General features: G+C 46.1%; 1 protein-coding gene across 4 annotated transcripts in view; it reads right to left on the bottom strand.

The window, feature by feature from the left end:
- The window catches only part of ITGA11 (integrin subunit alpha 11), a 592,938-nt gene that overhangs the window by 234,293 nt on the left and 335,073 nt on the right, over positions 1 to 23,572 (bottom strand). For all 4 annotated transcript variants that reach the window (XM_086957973.1, XM_086957974.1, XM_086957976.1 and 1 more), the window contains one exon: positions 13,629 to 13,832. In XM_086957973.1, the coding sequence (XP_086814099.1) occupies positions 13,629 to 13,832 (204 nt within the window). The remainder of the gene's footprint in view (positions 1 to 13,628; positions 13,833 to 23,572) is intronic.

The raw sequence follows: 23,572 nt of genomic DNA, 5'->3' as shown, positions 1-23,572 counted from the left end.
CTGCACCATCCCTTCACTCTCTCCTCAGCTCCACTATACCGTCTCTTCCCTGTTGCACTCTCCTCAGTCTCTCACTGCACCATCCTTTCACTGCTGCACTCTCGCCTCAGCCTCTCCCTGCACCATCCTTTCACTGATGCACTCTCTCCTCAGCCTCTCCCTGCACTGTCCCTTCACTGATGCACTCTTCTCAGCCTCTCCCTGCACCGTCCCTTCACTGATGCACTCTCTGCTCAGCTCCCCATTGCATCGCCCCTTCACTGCTTTACTCTCCTCAGCCTCTCCCTGCACCGTCCCTTCACTGATGCACTCTCTGTTCAGCCCCCCATTGCATCGTCCCTTCACTGCTGCACTTTCCTCAGCCTCTCACTGCACCATCGCTTCACTGCAGCACTCTCTCCTCAGCCTCTCCCTGCGCCATCGCTTCACTCTCTGCTCAGCCCCCCATCCAGGCTGCAGCCCTCACTCCTCCACTGCACCATCACTCACTGCTGCACTCTCTCTCAGCCTCTCACGGTACTGTCCCTTCACTGCTGCACTCTCCTCAGCCTCTCACTGCACCATCCCTTCACTGCTGCACTCTCTTCAGTCTCTCACTGCACCATCCCTTCACTGCTGCACTCTCTCCTCAGCCTCTCCCTGCACCGTCCCTTCACTGATGCACTCTCTTCACAGCCCCTCCCTGCACCGTCCCTTCACTGCTGCACTCTCTGCTCAGCCTCTCCCTGCACCGTCCATTCACTGATGCACTCTCTGCTCAGCCTCCCATTGCATCGTCCCTTCACTGCTGCACTCTCTTCAGCCTCTCCCTGCACCGTCCCTTCACTGGTGCACTCTCCTCAGTCTCTCACTGCACCATCCCTTCACTACTGCACTCTCTCCTCAGCCTCTCCCTGCATCATCCCTTTCCTGATGCACTCTCTCCTCAGCCTCTCCCTGCACCGGCCCTTCACTGATGCACGCTCTCCTCAGCCTCTCCCTGCACCGTCCCTTTATTGCTGCACTCTCTCCTTAGCCTCTCCTTGCACCGTCCCTTCACTGCTGCACTCTCCTCAGCCTCTCACTGCACCGTCACTTCACTGCTGCACTCACTCCTCCTCCCCACTGCACCGTCCCTTAACTGCTGCACTCTCCTCAGCCTCTCACTGCATTATCCCTTCACTGCTACACTCTCTCCTCAGTCCCACTGCACCGTCCCTTCACTGCTGCACTCTATGCTCAGCCCCCCACTGCACCGTCCTTTTACTGCTGCACTCTCTGCTCAGCCCCCACTGAACCGTCCTTTTACTGCTGCACTCTCCTCAGCTTCTCCCTGCACCGTCCCTTCACTGCTGCACTCTCTGCTCAGCCTCTCCCTGCACTGTCCCTTCACTGATGCACTCTCTCCTCAGCCTCTCCCTGCACTGTCCCTGCACTGTCCCTTCACTGCTGCACTCTCCTCAGCCTCTCCTTGCAACGTCCCTTCACTGATGCACTCTCTGCTCAGCCCTCCATTGCATCGTCCCTTCACTGCTGCACTCTCCTCAGCCTCTCCCTGCACCATCCATTCACTGACGCACTCTCTGCTCAGCCCCCCATGGCATCATCCCTTCATTGCTGCACTCTCTGCTCAGCCCCGCCCCCCATCCAGGCTGCAGCCCTCACTCCTCCACTGCACCATCACTCACTGCTGCACTTTCTCCTCAGCCTCTTATGGTACTGTCCCTTCACTGATGCACTCTCCTCAGCCTCTCACTGCACCATCCCTTCACTCTCTCCTCAGCTCCACTATACCGCCCCTTCGAACTCTCTCTCTCACTACCTCACTCTCTCTATCACTACCTCACTCTCTCTTTCACTAACTCACTATCTCTCTCACTACCTCACTATCTCTCACACTACTACACTATCTCTCATTCACTCTCTCTCTACCTCAATCTCTACCTCACTACTCAACTCTCTCTTTCTCACAGCATCACAATATCACTACCACAGGAATTATCTCTCTAACACACTACTTCACAACTTAACTCTCTCTATCTCACTACCTCACTCTCTCTACATCACTACCTAACTATATCTATTACTATCTCACTATCTCATTCTCACTGCCTCACTTTATCACGACACACTCTCTCAAAAATTCACAACACTCTCTCACTACCTCACAACTTCACTCCCTCTCTCTAACTCACTGCTTCACTCTCTCTATCTCACTACCTCACACTCTCTCTATATACTACCTCACTCTATTTCTATCTCACTATCTCTCTCTCACTATATCACGACACACTCTCTCTAAAGTTTCCTACATCACTCTCTCACTACCCCACAACTTCACTCTCTCTCTATCTCACTACCGCACTCTCTCTCTCTCAAATACACTAACTCACTTTTACTCTCTCATACACTACCTCACTCTAGCTCACTACTTCACAACATCGCTCTGTTTCTATCTCAATACAGCACAACAACTCTCACCCTCACTACCTCATTCTTTCACTACCTCACTCTCTCTATCTCTCACTACCTCACTCTATATCTACTTCACTCTCCCACAAAACAAAAATAACTACATCACTACTCAAGTTAAATCTATAACACTATCTCACTCTCTCTCTCACTAACTCTCTCCATAACATCACTCTATTTCGATATCACTCTCACTACCTAACTATAACACAAGTCACTCACTCAAAAAATAACTACAACACTCTCTCGCTGACTCACTCTCTATCTCACTAGCTCACAAGTTCACTCTCTCTCTCCAACTCACTACGTCACTCTGTATCTCACTAACTCACTCTCTCTCTTTCTATCTCACTAAGTCACTTTCACTCTCTCTTAAACTACCTCAATCCTTCTCTATCTCACTACGTCACAACATCACTCATTGTTTCTATCTCACTACCACCAAAAATCACTCTCCATCACTAACTCACTCTTTCACTACCTCACTCTCTCTGTCTCACTCTATCTACCTCACTCTCTCTCTCACTACCTCACTCTCTCTATTTCTATCTCACTAAGTCACTTTCACTCTCTTTCACTACCTCACTCTCTCTCTATCTCACTACCTCACAAACTCACTCACTGTTTCTATCTCACTACCTCAGAACATCCCTCTACCTCACTCTTTCACTACCTCACTTTCTCTGTCTCTCACTACCTCACTCTCTATCTACCTATCTCTCACTACATAACTCTCTACCTCACTACTCCACTCTATCTCACTACCTCACAACTTCTCTCTCTCAAAACATCACTACCTCACTCTCTCACTACCTCACTCTCTAGCTCACAACCTCACAACTTCACTCTCTTTCTCTAACTCACTACCTCAATCACTCTCTATCTCACTACCTCACTCTATCTATCTCACTAACTCACTTTCACTCTCTCTTTCACTACCTCTTTCTCTATCTCACTACATCACAACATCACTCTATGCTTATATCTCACTACCTCACAACATCCCTCTCCCTCACTACCTCACTCTTTACTACCTCACTCTCTATCTCACTACCTCACTCTCTCTCACTACCTCACTCTCTCTCTATTTCAATACCTCACTCGCTCTCTCTATCTCACTACCTCACTCTCTCTCTGCTAATGCAATAGGTATCACATATGCAAAAAACAAAGCTAATGCCAATACAAATGACAATGCCATTTATTTAGGGATACAAAAAAGATAAAAAAATAATGAGCAATTCTAATAGCTCTACCTATAATATTGCCGAGACCATTGCATTGTAAATGCTTGTTTATCTATAGGGTTGCCAACTGCCTCTTCCCATCGCTGAAGCGACCTGTTTTGTGCATGACCCTGTTCCCCCCTGCGATGCGTTATATAGGCGTGTTACCAAGCGTTGGCATGTAGGAGCCATTAACCGTATTTGTAATGTGTTAAGCTGTGGTGGTTCGTCTGGAAACAATGGGAATAACTCCCTGACTGCCAAACGTAGCCGCAGGTATGCACAAATCTTCAGTGGTGTGCGGTGTGCACTGAGGGAAGGGTTGTCCTGTGAAACAAAACGGGTTATGTGGGAAAATATCACTCGTGGTGCATTCTCCCAGTATATTTAGCATATTCTTCTCTTGTGTGACTTATGCGTGGATGGTGAGCCATGGGCAACGCCGGAGCATATATTGGGAGCTTCTGTGCACGCTGTGCTAATGTGTACCTTGCTCGTGCTGTGCAAGTTACAGAGTGTATTACATCCCTGCGCTTCTAACTTAAAGATATTCTCTGCTATTATTGATCTGCATGATCTTTAGGGGTATCTGGAAGACATGTCACAAATCCTTTGCTTCAGCTGTAAATCGCTGATGGGTCCATATATTAAGAGGGCCCTGTCTGTGGTGCACCCTACCGCCCAGCTCACGGGAGGCCTATGGTCTTCTACCGCTCAGAAGAGATCTTAGGACTTGGTTATCCAAGCCAGCATTTCTTTATGTAAAGATATGAATATGTTGGGCGCAAAGAGGTATGCAATTATTGAGAATGGGTTTCCAAAACTGTGGATAGTGACTTGCTATCACCTGCTTTAGTAGTTATTAGTAAGGGTTTCTGGAATTTCGAGTTTTTTGCCATTTATGTGACTTTTTAAATATTAACCATTTTTACCAAACTTAAATAAAAACAGGTGAAAAGCCTACAATAAACCAGAAGACAAAGTAGAAGCAAAACAACATTTTTTGCAACAGACGTTTATTGAAAAATACGATTATGCTGGTAAAATGTTCCACAAAACGTTTATGGTGATTTTCGCTTCTAGACTAAGTTTTGAGAAAGTGATAAACCTTACAACTTTGTAAAAATTCGTCACCTTTCTAAAACTTTGCTGCCAGAATTACAATGAAGACACTCCTATTTAGAATACAAACTAGAGGAGCAACTGAAATTCTTCCTTGGTTAAAAAAAAATCTATCTTTCACTAGAGTTTCCAGACTGAGACTGACTGGAGTTGATCCCTTTATTAACGCAGCGTTCAGGACACCTTGATCCAGTTTCAGTTTCAAAATGCTTTATTCGGTTTGTACAGGTACAACCATATAGCAACATTCATAGATACAATTGAAGTCACTTTTGGAGGGTATTAAAGAATAATGAAACATGCTAAAAACAGAATACATTAATACTTTAGTACAGCCAATCAATTAAAACCTAAAAGAAGAAAGTAGTCACTAAATATAGCGCTAATGTAAACATTTGGTGCGGGACTTGCCAGGTGGGGTAATACTAGACAAAGGCCTATGCAAGGCATAAAGTGCGATAATGTGTGCGAAAATAAGCAAAGGGTTGAGCATAGTATTTTAGCAGCAATTTTAACAATTAATGGAAAACATATCATATATTAAAAATAGTCATATTAAAAATAATCACTTATATATAGCAGTCGTTTTAGCATTTGATACAACTTGCAAAGATGGTACAAAAATATGAGACCTATGCTAGGCCTAAAGTGACATAGTATGTGCAAAGTACAAAACGTTATATTAGCAGCAATTTTTTAAAACTAGTGCAAAATGCAAAATGAGGTAATATCAGTCAGGAAGAGGCCTAAACTGGATATAAAGTGCAATAGTGTGTGCAAAATATGCAAGGGTAACTAAAGTGCAATGTCTACAACGTCACTTACATATTTTAGCAGCAACAAAGAAAAGGCCTAAACTAGGTATAAAGTGCAATAGTATGTGCAAAAATGCGCAAGAGAAACTAAAGTGCACTGTCTTAAAATTCTCTTACGTTTTTGGCAGCAGTTATATACGTTAAAGTTTTTAAAAGGTAGGTCCAGAGGGATATGCAATATCAATATACAATCAATATGGGATCAAAGAACATAATAATACCGAAAGATCATGTGTAAGAGAAATGCAAAGTTTTAGCGATAGCTCACAGTTGGTCAATGGATATTTTTACCAACGGCAGTCATATAATAATGGATTTCCTGTGCCCGATGCATTTAAGGACATAAGTGGCTACACGGTAACATATATTGGGAGACGACAGGTCAAACAACAGTTGCATTGCAGCTCTTACATCACATGTACTGTATTCTAAAAATAGTTGCTTTAGATAAAACTTCCTAAAACCAGTATAAAAGTTACAAAATAGTAAAAAGTGGCAGATATTCTGTTTCGATTTCCCATCGCATGGGCACGGGCAGGACCCTGGCTTCTTTACAGTAGGGAAGGCCACCAAGTGGTGGACTATACCCAGCCTCAGGCGTGCAAGGACAAAACGATGGGAATTAATACTGACGAAAGTAAGATATAATGGGGATCCTGTATTTAGATTATATTCCAGGTACAGTTTAAAAGTACTTTGTGTGGCATACCTCTGCATTCTAATCCCTTCTGCATGATCTATATAAGCGGATTTTAGGTCACGCTTTGTTAGCACTGAATCTGTTAGGGTATCTTTAAAAATGTCTTGACCAAAAAGGGAATTATACCAATAAAAAATGTGTTTTAGCCAGGGGATTTTTAAATGCTGATCCAGTTTAATACAGTCCAAAATTAATTCCTGGGTAAACTTGGTTTCTTCTTTAGCCCAGATGGATCGCCAGAGGGAGAGGGGGCGTAATACAATCAGGTCTATGGCATGGTGTATGCCCAGCTCCCTATGAGTGATTTCGTTGGAGGCTGAGGCAGGAAGACATAGTAAGCGTTTGAGGTACTTATTTTCTTCCTGCTGAACAGAGAGGGCGATCTGTGAATTATATCCCCATATCCCTGCACCGTAAAGGGCAGAGGACATGCACCTGGAATTATAAATAGAAATCATCTCCCTTATTCTACGCCCACCTAGTTTGGAAGAGAATCTGAAGATGCAATTTGTATTTCTAATCATCTTCATGCCTATACAGGATTGCTCACTTGCCCATCTCCCATCCCCTGAAAAAGTAATGCCTAAGTAACAAAAATGTTGCACAGACTCAAGTTTATCCCCGTCGAGGAAGAATGACTTACTTTTCTTTAATTTCTTCCCGCAGGTCATAGTCATAGTCTTGCCCTTGTTGATTTTAAGCATTCTGCCTTTGATAAAAACATTAAATTTGTTGATTAACTTTTGGAGCCCATTCGCGGTCCTGGAAATCAGGACCGCGTCGTCCGCGTATAATAGGACGGGTATTTGTTTACCATTTATCCTAGGGGCATCAACAGAAGACTCTTGTAAAAACTGATCAACATTATTTATAAAAAGGGAGAACAGCAAGGGTGCGAGAACGCACCCTTGCCTGATCCCTCTACCTATTCTAAAAAAGGGGGTACACTCTCCGTTCGGTCCAAATCTAACTTTACTTGATAGGCTGCTGTACATTCTGGCCAACAAATGAATAATTTCGGGTGGTGCGCCCATAGCCAGTAATGTTGGCCAGAGCAATGTGTGTTCCACCAGATCGAACGCCGAGCTTAGATCGGCAAAACACATGAACAAATGCCCTTCTTTTGCTCTTGTGTATTTGCCGATGATAAGCTCGAGGTTCACACACTGCTCCATGGTTCCTATGCCCCTGCGGAACCCGTACTGGATTGGTGACAGAATATTATTGTCCTCAACCCAGGACTCTAATCTTCCCAGAAGCACGCGACTCAGTATTTTTAGAGACGAGTCCAGGAGGGAGATTGGGCGGTAATTACGTGCTTCAGCCCTTGAACCTTTTTTGAATAATGGCACCAGAATAGATTGACCCCAAGAGGTAGGTAGTTCATCCTCAATAGCAGCATTAAAATAGCGTGTTAAAATAGGTGCCCACAAATCGATGTTGGATTTAAAAAAGTCCACAGGGACCCCATCTGGGCCCGCGGCTTTCCCCCCCTTACTTTTCACTATAGCATCCTGCACCTCGTTTAAAGATACTGAAAACAATAATTTCATCCATTTAAAATTGATTGGCGTTACAGTTAAAACATTAGGGTCTGTGACCAGGGTACAGTTAGAGGGACAATCAGAGTTAAAAATCCCAGTGAAGTGTATAATCCAATCTTGACAGCTAACATGCGAGGTAAGTTCGGGGATATTGTCATTCTTTAAGAACGGGCTGTTTACAGTATCCCAAAAGAGTTTATGGTCTTTCGTTTCCGCTGCCTGGTCTAATTTAGCCCATGCCTCGTCCTGTAGTTCTCGCTTCCGGGCGGCTAGTGCAATTTTGTAGTTGTAACGCTCTGCCCTTATCATACAGGAGTCTCTTGGTTGTGTATCTAGCGAGGTTTTTAGCCTTTTTAGTGCCAGGGCACAATTATCATCGAACCATGCTGTCTTGACTTTTCTTCGCCCCCGTGATTTGCATGTCAGTAATTTCTCAACAGTTTGTGTAATGATTAAAAATTTAGACAGCAAAGTTTCTGGGCATGGTGTTGGGGATAAACAGTACTCCACTTCTCCATAGCAATTAGTTATTACATTGGTTACAATTTTAGTGGGGTCAACTTTTATCCATTTCACCCTCATCCCATTTGGCCTTCCTACGGAGATGTCCTGAATAGGTTGACCGTAAGAGTTCCTTTTAGACCCCCATCCTAGTAGTTCGACAGATACACTGTTGTGGTCACTGACCGTTTGTTCAATTACCCAAACGTTTATATATATTGCAGAGCTGGATACGATGATGTGGTCTATAAAAGATTGACTGTTCCTTCCATGGAATGTTGGACATCTAACATTATTTGCGTTCATATTGCATTCGAGGAGCTCCAGGTCATATTTAGCCAGTAGATTATTCAGGGCACTGCCTAAGTTGTTGTGCGGAAAATGATTGAAAACACTGATAGTTTCCCTTCCGGAATATTCCTCCCTGTGGCCACAAGCCCCCTTAAGTGCGTAAGTGCATGTTTTGATGTTAAAATCTCCGACCCACAAGATTACAGCTGGTTTAGAGGAGCTTAGTAACATTGCATCAATTGCCTGCTCGATGTTAGAGATGAACAACCCCTGGCTGTGGCTGGCGATGTTGTTGTAAAAGTTCGCGATTATTAAGTCCTTATCTCCATTATGGGCCACACGCAAGACGGATGCATAATCTCCCAGGACTACGTGATTACTAACCCAGAACTCGGTCAATGTTGTGGATAGTAGAGTCACTAACCCTCCCTTGGCGCGGCCAGACTGCGAAGCCACAGCCAGGACGCTAAAGGAGGTATATCCCTCGACAAATACTTCAGCTCTGTCCCAGGTTTCTTGTAGGCATATGATGTCGTAGCCTTGTTTAAGAAAGTTATCCCATGCGGGTGTATTTACCTTGGAGGCTAGGCCCGCTATATTCCACGTGGTGACCCTCAATGAACTCTCCCTGGATACATTGGGAGAAGTAATTTCGTTTATGGATGTCGATGGTATTTGGACGCCTGGGTGGTTTGTAACAGTACGGGTGCTGTTATCTGTCGTTGTCGGGTCGTTTGGGCTGGTTATAAGGTTCTCTATTGGGGATTCATTTACAGGAGAGATTTCAACCGAGCAGGTGCAGGTGGTATTGGCTATCGTAGATGGATTATTTGAAAAAGTATCAATGTGGGTTTCACTTTCTCCAACCGGTGTATCCGGGAGTCAGTCATTTTCATCAAGGGAATTGAGCACATGGAATCTGTTTGATGTTGGAACAGCGAATTGGCCAAAGATGTTGCTTCCAGACCCGATTGTATTGTGATAACTAAAGTAATTGGGATTAGGCATTCTGTACAGGTCCATAGGTGGTTGTAGGACATGCTGATTATTAAATACATGGGTGGTCGGGGGGTGTAAAGAATGTGAAGGATGCCCGGCTAATAGTACAGGTGCCTGCTGTGCGGGTGGGTAAGGTGTATTAGTTGCTCTAGGATGTTTAAAGTTCTGCATAGGAATCTTATACCCTACTAGGTTCCTATAAAAGTAGTCTAAAGGAAACAAAGTTGTATTATATTCATTGTCAGAAGGGATAGGTGCATTCAAAATAGAGTCTCGTGCCCATTCAGTTGTTTTATAATTTATAATTACACAATCCCCGTTTATTTCTTTTTTGCTTGGGCCCACCCACCCTACCCTTTGAGTTGAAATAATCTGGCCCGCACCACTTAAAGGAAAACCACAGTTAGTGGCCAACCAGTGTAAAATTTTATTTTTGAGAGTTTCACTGTTTTCGAATTGGGAGGGTTTAAGTTTAGGTACATTAGCAAGGATTGCCACCAGAGGCCTGCTTTCTGGTGGGAGATTAATCACAGCGGGGATGATATTATTATAGTAGTTATGCGCTGGTGTATTCCTGCTTGCTGGAGTACAGTCCTTGGGCACCTCCCCAGTTGTTCTGTGAGATGTGGAAGGAGATGGTCCATTAGGGACGCCACTTTGCAAATTTGCAGTTTTACTGGTAGATGCTGGAGGATTTGTATTACTCGCTAGTTGAGTTTGTGATTTAAATACGGTATGGGCAGTTGTTTTAGCCTTATTCCTGGTTGATACATTTGGGATGGGTAGGGTAGTTTGTGTGTTTCGTGGGCCAAGATGTTCGAGGATGTCTAATTTTGCTAGGCCCAATTTTTCCAGGTTTTCCACCTTTTTGCCTATTTGCTCGAGTTTGTCATTTAAAGGAGCAATGAGATGCTTCATAACATCCGTGATGTGGGCCAGTATGGACTCCATATTAGCTGTAGGTCCTGAATTAGGCACTGGTTGTACAAATCCATTGGATTGTTCTATGGGGGGTGTTAGTAAAATGGTATTCTTTTTTTTGCCTTTTTGTTTTATATATCCCCTAAAAGGGGCCTGTAGTTTCCTAATATGGGTGCGTCTAGTTCTACGATGGACAGTACTCTGGTTGTTTATACTATTGTCGCTGCTATTGTTAGCTAGATCTATTGTATGTATATTATCTGTGTTCTCGCAGGTGATCAATAATGCACTGGGCGCAGTACTAGGGCCCGGTTCCTCAGGCAATGAAGCTGCAATCTGTAGATTAGGGGTTAGGGACAGACGGCTGTCCCCATCTTGAAATATTGTGGGGGGTATCGGAGGGTCTTCTGTGGGAGGGGGCACAGTTCCAGGAAGGCCTGTATAAGATTGCATCAGAATGGAGTCATTTGATAATGCTGTCATGTTGATGTTATATACAGTGCTATCAACAGGTTGTGGTGAGCGGTGAATTAGACAGGCACTAGGTGGTAGGGACAGTCGTCTCTCAGTGTTTTCGATGGCATTTGCTACCACTACGATTGTCTGTTGGAGCATGCGATCAATGGCAGTTAGTGTTGGTAACGGTGTTTTGGTTTGGGCAGTGGCCCTTGCAACAGAGCGTGTGTGAATGGGCGTTTTTTTAACCATGGTCTTGGTGGTGGATTTGGATGCAGTTGGAGCCATTAACAATGTGTATTAATCACAATATGTAGTACCTTGATGGTCACTGTGAGAATGGCCAGGGGGTAGTGCCCAGCCCAGTCTCCTCAGGCCTCTGAGGGCCACAGAGGGCCCGCCCTTTGCCCGGGCTTAGCCCCGGACACGGCCCCGCGCGCGGTCCCGCGACGCGGGAAGGCCAGCCCCTTTAACGGCGCCTCCGGGCGCCAAGCCTCGACGCGACTTCCGGTCGTGTCGCGGAGGCTTCTGGGGGCTGTAGTCTCGACTCCCCCGCTCTGCGGCAGTACCGGTGTTGAAGGACTGCGGCGGGGGGAGGAGACAGCAGGCGCGGTGGTGGTGGATACTCTGGACCCCTTTCGGCAAGGCTGGCGGCGGGTCTGGGCCCCTGGAGACGAACAGGCGGGCAGGTAGGCACACACGCTGGACGCTGAGGATTTTGCGCCAACACCCCGCTCCACCGCAAGGCCAGCCCCTTTAACGGCGCCTCCGGGCGCCAAGCCTCGACGCGACTTCCGGTCGTGTCGCGGAGGCTTCTGGGGGCTGTAGTCTCGACTCCCCCGCTCTGCGGCAGTACCGGTGTTGAAGGACTGCGGCGGGGGGAGGAGACAGCAGGCGCGGTGGTGGTGGATACTCTGGACCCCTTTCGGCAAGGCTGGCGGCGGGTCTGGGCCCCTGGAGACGAACAGGCGGGCAGGTAGGCACACACGCTGGACGCTGAGGATTTTGCGCCAACACCCCGCTCCACCGCAAGGCCAGCCCCTTTAACGGCGCCTCCGGGCGCCAAGCCTCGACGCGACTTCCGGTCGTGTCGCGGAGGCTTCTGGGGGCTGTAGTCTCGACTCCCCCGCTCTGCGGCAGTACCGGTGTTGAAGGACTGCGGCGGGGGGAGGAGACAGCAGGCGCGGTGGTGGTGGATACTCTGGACCCCTTTCGGCAAGGCTGGCGGCGGGTCTGGGCCCCTGGAGACGAACAGGCGGGCAGGTAGGCACACACGCTGGACGCTGAGGATTTTGCGCCAACACCTTGATCCAATATCAGAAAGGCTGAGAGGGAACGTTGGGTGATGTTTTGCCAGAATATCTGGCAGACAGAAATCTGCTTTCTGAACATTGCGCTGTGCAGAAAATATGTTCATACAACTGGTTTGAGTGTGTTTATAACTAGCGAGCGGCATCTGGTACCCAGTGACTCCTTGGAGGCATGGCATGGTCAGGTGCCATCTACAGATGTGCAGAACCACATCTTCAGGAAGATCTCAAAGGTGTAAATATGAAAAGGCTCGAATCCTGATATTGGAGAACTGCGACTCGTTAGTTGGCCCACAAATTCCAATGTGCCTGGTTAAAGCAGTCACCAGGTCCACAGGATTTCTGAGTTTTCGTGTTGAAAAGGGCTGAAATCTCAATGTGAAGCTACAGGGGACAACATATGTAACTGGTGTGGAAACACCAATTCCCACATGTTGTACCCCAAATCCTTTAAATCTCCATTATTTTCCCACCCTCTGAATTACCAGGACACCTGTTAACAGTAATTCCAGGGCAAGGAAACTTCAGGGATTTTAATGGGGCCCTTGAAATGAGGGCCTATGTGTCACTGAATGAACTGGTGCCTCGTGGGAAGTGAGGCTTTATTTGAGTGGAGTGCTACAGTGAACAGAGCATTGTGGAATGGGGCCTTATGGACAGAGGAGACTTCAGGGGACTGCCTCTTACACTGTTCTGAACGGTTCTAGCAGTGTGTTCTTTAGAAGAACAGGTTGTACCTCGTCTCCTACTGGAGGGCTTGCAATCTGTGCCTTTGTTCTCCTCAATGTAATGGTATGAGGGTGTTGTCTTGTGGTGACTGAGACCTTATACTAGCGCTTGACCAGCAGGCAGAGTTTTTTGAGCCAGACTTGTTCACAAAGGAAAGAGATGAAAGAAACAAACCTGCATTGCGTTAGCATGGAGACCCCTTTAAGCTCCTTGCTTCAGACTCCAGTCGTTTGTAGCTATTCACTGTCCACGCACAGAGTAAAAACGAACATTATACTAAAATGTTTCGTCATGAGATAGACAGAGACAGAACTGCAGGCATAACACAAGTCCTGTTGTCAGTCTTGCAAAAAGCACTGCACCATTGTTAGACTGTTTCACTACTACCAACCCCATCTACCTTAAAGAATGTAGTAGGTTCTGCAGGCAGTGGTCCCAATTCTGCTTACTCCTGCACACACTGTTTTTGTCTTTTAACCCCTGACAGGCAGCACAGCAGTCTGCTGGGGCCTGCTGTACCACAGTGGTAGATGGTGGTAGTCAGCCCTGGTGCCCACAGTTACCTGTTTGTATCTCTTGAGGACGGTGGTCCTGAAGCCGTGGTAGATGTAAATCGCTCCTTGGTGGTCGTCCTCCAAGGGGGCCCCAACAACGACATCATTGAATGAGTCCTGATTGAGATCCGGCACCGATGCAATGGAAGAGCCAAAACGGGAATTCTGGGAACTAGGTAAGTCCCTCAGATACCCTTCATAAGCAAAGCGAATCTGTATAGACACAACAAAACAAGAATTAGAAGGAAGTTATATATTACTGGTGAGCTACAATGTTATTCGTTTACCACAAGGTTCGATCGAAAGCAAAAAATTTGGAAATGATTAAGTTAAGACTTGCACAGACCTTTATTTTTGCCCCAACCACTGCCTGTGACGTCACGGACAACACTAGAATTTACGCAATTTATATCACTGAGTGCAACACGTGGTATCAAGATTGGCAGCACTGATGACAATATTGTAAGCCATGAAACCTATTGACATCATCAATGCTATCACAACACAGAAATCACATTCGCATTCTACCTGAATGGCTGATAGTATGAGCATGTTTCCACACATAGTCCTTGCACCTGCCTGGCCTCCAAGCACACATGCCTTTGGAGAAAGGTTCCAGGAATATTATTGTCAGAATATCAAGTTCAAAAGAGAGTTCACAAAGATATCGGCCCGACGGAGGTAATAATAGAAAAACTACACCGAATGGGAAGATATTATTGTAATCGGTCTTTAGGACACAATATTAATGTCAAACAATATTTTTTTTATTTTTTTTGTTCAAAGTATTTTATTGAATGTATAGACATAGCAATATGACATATGTTACATGTATAAGGTTTGCTGTAATATAAACATTACAAGTAGATGTAACCCATTCCATATAAACATAACAAAGAATCCTTCTCACATACATTGAAGTATGTAGGGAAAAAAGGACTTAAAAGTAGGGTCCACCATAATAGGAAAACACAGGTGGGAGTAGATAAAACAAGGGTTATGCATAACGAAGTGTTCAGACATTATAGGATGTTCGTTATTGAGAACAAGACACACCTAAAGTAACCCATATATCAGAAGAACACTCGTAGGAAGGAATTATTAACCTTTAAGGGGAAGAGGAGAGTGTGAAGGGGGGGGGGGGAGGTGCTATTCAAGAACAAGGGGTTGGTTAGTCCCTAGGTCAGTAGTGTGTGAAAGTTATCCAACTTGAATGTTCTGCTCAATTAAGCGATCTAGAGAGCGCTAAACAGCGCTGGATTGTGAATGGGGATGCAGAAAGGGCGCCCCTCTAACGTATGAAACCCACGCCCACCAAGTGTGGTGAGAAAGATAATTGAATGATTTCCACTCAGAAAGAATAACTTTCACTGCAATAGTAAGGAGGAGATCGAAAAGAGCCATATCATTAGCACGGAGTCCGAAAGTGTTCTCAGAGGTCCAGAAGACCTAAAGCTATCACAGGAAAGCATAAAGTTGTGGGGTAGTGAAATACCTCAAAGTCTGTCCTGGATTGCACGCCAATATGGGACCATAAGTGGACAATCAAAGAACATGTGTTGGTGTGTGCCAGAATGCTACACCAATTTTCTGTACCAGAATATTTCTATCACTATTTTTACATAAAACCATTTTGGGAGCTTGTGTCTGACTTCCTTACATGATCACACAACTAGGTGTCCACAAAAAAGTTCTGCAAATCACCGACCAGGAATGCAATACTGTTAATAAACTGTTGCCACTTGTGTGCTTTAGCCATGCATGCTTTGAAATCTTGCACCCTCCACATGAGTTGTGCCACCCACGTGACCACTACTGATATGATACAACTACCAATCAGTGACTTGCGCCACTCTTGGTAAATCAAAGCATCATCAAAGCATGTGCTCTCTATAGAAACCTGAATCTCATGCCAGCCAGACATACTTTTCTTACCTTTATTACTGCTACATACACTGCTGGTCGACAAGCACCTTTAAAACCCATTTATGCCACTTTGTTTAATAACACAATATACTGATAGCAATGCCTGGTTCCCAGGTTCCCTTGCTCTGTTGATGTTTCTATCCCTTTTGCTCATGGGTACCCAATTCCCTTCCCTTTTGACATCCTAACCTGTACACAAAACATGTCTAGGGAAATGGGAGAGGTGAGAAACTGTTGGAGTGACAAAGTGATAAAGACAAACCCTTTTTTGGAGGGAGTCACTTCTCAGCATCCCCTTCGCGTAGAGGATTCTGGTCATGTAAATGGGGAGTTTTGGCAGCTGATGCAGAGAAGGGATGGAGTTTATTGGCATTAAGATGAGCCAAACAAAACTCATCCTCGAGGGATAGGGATCAAATGCAAACTCTTGATGATCCACCTACGGCTGCTGGGTGTTTGATGGAGCTATACATATATACACATCAATCTTCCTTTTTGGAAATGAAATTTGTTATGTTTGGTAGGTGGACAGAGCACGAATTTTCATTCAAGTCCTTGGGGGGTGGCTGAGCAGTGCAGCAAGGGTGTCTCAGGCGCCATTGCGCCAGCAAAGAAAACCAACAATACAGACCTGATTCTTCTTATGGAGTCGAACAAGCAATGGGGTGGTTGAGAGACATACGCTCTTCTCCCTGCGACAATCACTCGCAATACAGGGCAGATGAATGTGTGGCTGTATTATAGTGGATGGTGCAGTCAGCAGCAGGAACCTAGCATGCCTCACTGATGTCAATGAATTGACCCTTACGCTTTTCCACTAGAGTTACCAGACGCCCACGTGCTCTTGCCCTCCCAATTTGCCTTCCGTCAGCAACATGCAAACTCGATGCAGACTGGTTGTCAGTACTTCCAAAGTATTTCTAAATATTCACAGTACCCAGGAGCATAGCTTGGTCAATGAGGTAAAAAAAGCAGTGGCTGCAGGAGGGAGGGCTGCGGTGACCAAGATTTGGGATGGATTGCTTCATGAGGAACAGGATCAGTACTGAATTTGCATTATTTGGGCCTCTGTCTAGAGTGGCACACTGGGCGAAAATTGATGCGTTTGATATGCTTCCTCAAGCGATTGCCAGTGGTAAGGCTTTTTGCGAGCATTCATCCCATTACCTTTTGGGTGTTTGATTGCCAGTGGTATGCATGAATGAAAACTTTAAACTGGTTCAGCTGCCCAAGCCTACTACCAATGTTTGTAAATATCAAAAAGTAGTAAATATGTACCAAATCATGGAGATTTTCTGTGGCTGCAGATTTACAACTTTTTTTGTTAACTTGTTACTATATATATTTAAGATCCAGAGTTTTTAAAAATTGCATGTTAAAACCTCTTAGTGAAATGAGAACAACACAAAATAACTGACAAACAAAACAGACCTGACTCAGGGCCCCCAAATCAAACTAAGAACAGATGTGAGGGGTGTCAGATGCCAAACACCCCCAGTGAAGCTACGCCCCTGTCTGTCCCAACTGGGCCTGTGAGTCCTGACCTGGGATCACTTTTTAAATGTATTGTCACTTCTCAGCCTATTTTCTTTCTGCGCTACAAGAACCCTTGATGATAGAGTTGTCAAATCGGTGCAACTTCCTAGGGCTCCATGTTTCTACACATTGTCTTTTACCAATCATTTTATCAACTGACTGACGGCCCGTGTACTTAGCTCGAGTCGCATAATAGTGGACGGTTTGCTGGTAAATTAATAGGGCGAGCGAATCCAATGCTGGGCTGCCGGCCTGGCTTGGCCCTAAGAGTCTGTGCACGAACCGAGCCTTGAAAACGTTTGCCATCTATATATCATGCAAAAAACATAATGTAAAGATATGATACAATCTCTTCAAAATTCTAGAAGTGTATTTTTTTTAACATGCAGACGTGTTTCACCTTAGTATGTCAGTTTGTATCACTTCAGCGAAAGATATTTATAAAAAGTGCTAGCTTTTAGAAAGATTCATGGTTCACCCTAATGACAGTGTCATCAGTGAACTAAGAGGCAAGTCAGTAGTCAATCAAACCCTAAAAATGGTCTCAATTACCTAATGTAGTTTATTAAAGATGGAGCAGAGGGGGAGGAGCTACGACACCAACCAAGATGGCTGCATAGTCTCCTGGCTCCGCTGACCTCCGTTCTATGTTCCACTATCCTGTTGATAATCCTGTTTACCTGAACCGGATCCGTGTGGGTGATCCGAACCACACTCCAGTGGTGTAATCCCGGAGTTTCTCCGCCGTCGTGGAGCGGAGATACGTCGATGACGGTACTGAGGCCTAACCCAACTGGGAAGCCGGGGTCTCTAGTGCTGGTCCTGCCGGGTCCGAGTTGAACAACAACGGGCTGCTGAATGCGGTTAGGTCCGGTCTCTGGATCACTCGGCCTTTTTTCGATTGTTTTGCTACCATCAGCCGCCTGGTGCCCTATAGCAGGTGAGGGGACGAGTGACGCACGGTACTGTGTTGTGGGGGTCCCTGACCGGGGGTCCGGCATTCACATCGCCGATCCCCCCGGGTCGGTGCCTCGCTGCGTACCATTGCTCGCTGACCGCTGGTCCCTCCTAGCTTATTCCTGCTCCGCCTAATCTTGCCCCGGAGAAGGCGCCTCTACGTGGGGACCACCATGCCTGAGGACGAAAGGAGTTCAACGGAGCAGGCTCGACCTGGCCCGTCATTGCTGACGGTGCTGGAGGCACTTATGGCGCTTCAGGGCACTATCAAACCCCGGACTTGCAGTTTGTTGTCTGCGATGGACGAAATCACATGCTTGAGACCGGACCCTGACTCGACGCTTGTGACCCGGCAACCAGCCCGCTTTGCAATGGATGCTTCGGAGGTGTATTTGGACCCGGCGTTGGAAACAGTGTTTGCCCCTATTGTGGTGGATCTACCTGACTGTAATTTGCCTGGCCACCCAATTGAACCGTTGAAACCTTCGACTTTGTACCCCTCGGAACATTTACATGCCGTCCCCGTTACGGAACCATCTACTTTGTACAGTATGCTGTCTTGGACGGTGTCGATTCCCCTCCTCCATCGGTCTTTCAAGATGGCGGATGGGATGAAGCTTGGCCTCGCAGACGGGAAGGGGCGACAGTGGTACCAGTCATCTATATCTGTTCGCTCCTGTTCTGCCGACTTTTGTGACATTTTGTGTAAAGGGCTTGCCTTAATTGACGATTCCAGTACATTTGATCGAAGGGGCCAGGGTTGAGATTCTTGTCTGGGTTTCTCGTTGTGGGATTGTGGTTGACGGGATTGTTTTATTGACCTAATGGAATCCGGGGCAGGGTTGGCTATGGTGGGGGAAGGAGACCGGGAGTCCGTAGTATTATGCCCTCCTCCGATTTCCCCTCTCGAGTGGGGTTTCTTTTCCTTCTTTTCTTCCCTTTTCCTCTATATTTCGGGCTCTGGTTGCTGGGCGACAGGCACGCTGCGTGGGGGGTGGCCGTAGTCATTTGCAGGGGTGCAGGGTGGGGGGGCGTGGGGGTGGGTATTTTGTTTTTTATCTTTGTTCTATGGCCTCTTTTTCCTCTTCTCTTCTCTGGCCTTTTCTTTCTTTTTCTTTTTCCGGGTTAGTGTAGTGGGTTCGGCTTTCTCTACATCCTATTTCTATACTTGTGCCTTGACCTCTCTGGGGCTTTGGTGCCGTGGGGCGGACAACAACGATGGTGTTAATATTAATAATGTGCTGGTTTATCCTGATGTCGCATGTCTTAATACCGTTGATCTACACGGTAGCGAACTTGGTGTGGACACATCGTTTTTCTGCTCGCCCCCTTTTCGTGATCCGAGACACTGTACGACACCTGATCCTTTCTATTTTATATTATAAAATGAAAACCTCCTATCCTGTTTCCGCATCGAACTGCATTTACAACCCCTGCGCTTAGTAATTTGAATTACTATGCTCCCCAGGGACAATGACTCTGAAGTTGGATTGTGATACTGTACTGAACTGCTTAGCGGCCAGCCCTGGGGGTTGTAGGCCCGGGTCTGTATTTGAGTGCAAATGTTAAATAAAGGTTTTCAAAAAAAATAAAAAAGATGGAGCAGCATTACAGTTAGGACTCCCGGTTTTATGGTATTTATTTTTTTGCCATTTCTGTCTGTATTTATCCATATTTTTTTGGAGGGGGCATTTATCCACATTTATTTTTGCCACAAGCAAAAGACGACGTTACAGCTAGTATTTTTCCACATTTATTTAAATTGACAATGCATTATTATTTTCAGTAATATATATAAATTAATGCTGCTGTGTTACAACGAAATTGAAAACACACCTCACTAGCCCAGAAAAATCGATGTAAACACATTTAGAATTTGAAGGAGTGTTCCTGTGCGCTCTAATGACCTGGCAAAAGAGGGCACAAAAAGCTGAAACACATGCTGGTTCCATATTAAAATGAAATTACATGAAAACTGTAGCTAAGCACTCTTTTAAAGACATATTCAAGGTCATTAGGGCAAGACTGCAGAACAGAGCTGGCTCTATCAGGAGCCCAATGAAAGATTAAAGTAAGGCAACATTTCAAATTGCTGTTTGACAGCAGGGTAAGTAAGAGGTCACAGGGGTGAATGGGCATGCACAAGCTTTCGGATGGTCTGGAACTAGGGTGCTGACTGCTGACCACGAGCAACCGCGGCCAATGAAAATGATACAATGGAGAAATACCGTGCCCAAGAAAATTTGTATAATGTTGATGTATAATGGTATCAGTGTTCCCTTTTATTAACATCTTTATTTTCCAATTTCTTTCGATAACAATATAGACAATGCCTCTAAAATCAACTCAGCACTCAGCAGTCAAAACATTAATGTATCCTGTGGGGAGTACCAGAGGCGCAACTAGAGTAAAATTCCGGGAGGGAGCTAATCAAAATTTCGGTGGGTGGAGCTGATTGTTCAAGCAATTGGCAGAGTGAAGATGCAGGGGCTCTAAGAAGGGGTGAAAGAAAAAACAAAGCTTCGTTAACAAGTAAATGGTCTTTTGAAAGACCTGTGAAGTACTCGGGTGCAGCTGTGTGTGAGCCAGGGAAGCTGTCTCCGCCGGGCTGACACACACAAAGGTGGGGGGGATGGGGCTGAAGCCCTTTGAACCCAATGGTTGTTGAGTGCTTGGGAAGTACAGTAAAAAGGCGAAATTCTAACATTTCTAAACTGTATGCAAACACCTTTTCCCCTCAGCTAGGTTCTCCATGTATCGCACATTGCTTTTTAAATCAAATAGACATGCTCTGACGAACTGGGGACCCTTCTCGCTCTTTCCATTTCAACCCACTTCATGAGGGTGGCATTCCCACACAATGCAACCGAGAGGCCGGAACAGACCAGACTCTGCGCCTGCACCACCAGCGGTCGTCCGACTGATCCTGGCTGGCCTACTCTGCCTCTAACATCGATTATGGCCGCTAGTGATTGAGGAAGCCGGCTGAATGGGGCCGGAGAGAAACCCGCTAGAGGCCCCTCACCCAGAACCCGTGGTCGGCCACTTGCCCAGTGGAGGCCCAGAGAATGAGTCAGGTGTGCAGGCGGCCCAGTAGCAAGACATCGCAGGAGCTGGGCAGGCCAGAGAGATGAAGAACAGGCCGGGCCGCCCTCAGAGCTCGAGGTTAGATGTGTGCACGAAGGAGGGCCCGAGAGGGCCTGCCACGCAGAAGGTGAGGCGATGAGCTGGCTCCCGCTACACCAGGAAGTTCATGTGAGCGGCCTCCTTCCGGACAGCACTGACGGTGTAGTTGGTTCAGCGGGTGGGGACGTTGTTAATATAGCTGTGGCACGGGTGTTGCTCAGCTGTAGTAGTGGTGCAGGCGTTATGGCAGAGGTGGTACAGAGGACGTTGGAGTGCATGTCTGGTGGGTGGTGTTTCTTTGCTCCCGCCCTCCCCTTTCGACCTACCATGTGCCCTGGTTCTTTTCGAGTCTACACGTCCCTTCTGAGTTGAAATTGCGGAGGGCTGGTTCAGGGGCACAGCAGTAGGTCACTAAAAGACCCTGGTTGGAAGGATTAGAAGGAATTCCCAGTATCAGGAAGGGGGCGAGTTGAGATAACTCTGGATTTGAGCACAGCAGCCCTGAAAAATTTGCTAGTATTTTGTCGTTTTGACATATAAATACAAAGGAAACATTGTTGTCCGTCTGTATTTATATGTAAAAATCTGTTTAAACGGAAAACCGGGAGCCCTAATTACAGTCTATTATAACAAATGTTAGTAGTGCCTATACATCACACATCCTGAACTCAAGTATTTCAAAGAGAATTCATACGTGATAATAAAAAATAGGAGTCTCTCTCGAAAAAACAATGTGCCTAGGATCACACAATTTGGACAAGCAGGGTAGCCGGTTTTGGTTATCTGGTTTCACATGTTGTAATTCAGCCAGCACCTGGGTATCTCTCTCTCTCTCTCTCTCTCTCTTTACCCGTCTTGCGCTCTCTCTCTCTCTCTCCACTTTACATCAAAGTTCACTTTGTCTTTCATTCTTGGCTCATGATGAGAAACACTGACAGAGAGATAGCAGACCCGACTCAGGGCCCCCAGAACCAACTACCAAGCCAAAAATGCATTTTTTTTGCGGGGCATCACACCCCAAACACCCACCCTGAAGCCATGTCACTGGCAGTGCCAGTACTTTCAGGAGAATTTTGACTTACATGTTAATGGAATGGTACAATAAGGACACACTGTTATATTTTGTGTATGTATATTTGGTATATATCCTGTATGTTTCTTCCCTTTAAACATACATACAATGTGTATATTTGATTCTATCTCATGCCAGTTACACACTCTCGTGCCGTACTGCTTAGAATGCTTGCTCAGTGGTTTGGAACCTGGCTGCTGAGGAGTACTGGGCCACCCTTTAATACACGTTCTTCTTACATCTACATTTGGAATTCTTTTGATTTAACACTGGAGAAGAGTTGTTTATAGGACTGGCTTCTTGAATCTACACGGCACAGGAGCGGTACCGATTTTAATCCAGCATTTAAAGGATTTGGACATTTTCCTGGAACGTGCAGTTTCTACTTCATCTGGAATTGTTTGTTTTGGAATAATTTCTTGCTTCGCGGAGGTTCCCTATCACTTGGAAGCAGAGGTGCAACTAGAGCCAAATTTCAAGGAAGAGGCTGCTACTAAAAATTTCGGGGGAGGAGGGGGGGGGCTAATTCTTCCAGGAATAGGCAGAGTGGAGATGAAGGGGTGAAAAAAAAACAAAGACTCGTTAACAGGTAAAAGGTCTTTTAAAGACCTGTGAAGTACTCGGGTGCGGCTGCGCTAAGCTCAAAAACTGTGTGTGTGCCCAGGAAACTTCTCAGGCCGCGCTGACACACATGACAGGAGGGGGGGAGGGGCAGCGTGGGTCGGGGGTGGTGGCTGAAGCCCTTTGAGTCCTATGGGCATTGTGTGTCTGCTTGGAAGAACTTTCTACTCTTTATTTATCTTTCTACTAACTTTTTGGATTGCAGAGTCATCTTCTTTGATTTTGGCATTTAAAAAAAAAAGTCCTGTTGGAACATTCTTCTTCTTACCACGAACCTCACAGTAGATGTGTGCACTCTCCACAAGAACTAAACGCGAAGCAGGAAGACACGAGAATCCAGCTCTGGTAGAACCTGGCAGTAGGTGCGTGCACTCTCAACAAGGACTAAACGGAAGCAGGAAGACACGAGAGCCCAGCTCTGGTAGAACCTGGCAGTAGGTGCGTGCACTCTCCACGAGGACTAAACGCGAAGCAGGAAGACACGAGAACCAAGCTCTGGTAGAACCTGGCAGTCGGCGCGTGCACTCTCCACGAGGACTAAACGCGAAGCAGGAAGACACGAGAACCAAGCTCTGGTAGAACCTGGAAGTAGGTGCGTGCACTCTCCACGAGGACTAAACGCGAAGCAGGAAGACACGAGAACCCAGCTTTGGTAGAACCTGGCAGTAGGTGCGTGCACTCTCCACGAGGACTAAACGCGAAGCAGGAAGACACG

Source organism: Lissotriton vulgaris, chromosome 2_1 (assembly GCF_964263255.1).
Source record: "Lissotriton vulgaris chromosome 2_1, aLisVul1.2, whole genome shotgun sequence".
Taxonomy (NCBI): domain Eukaryota; kingdom Metazoa; phylum Chordata; class Amphibia; order Caudata; family Salamandridae; genus Lissotriton; species Lissotriton vulgaris.
The sequence above is the reverse complement of the archived record's forward strand: the minus strand, read 5'-3'. Positions and strand labels throughout refer to the sequence as shown.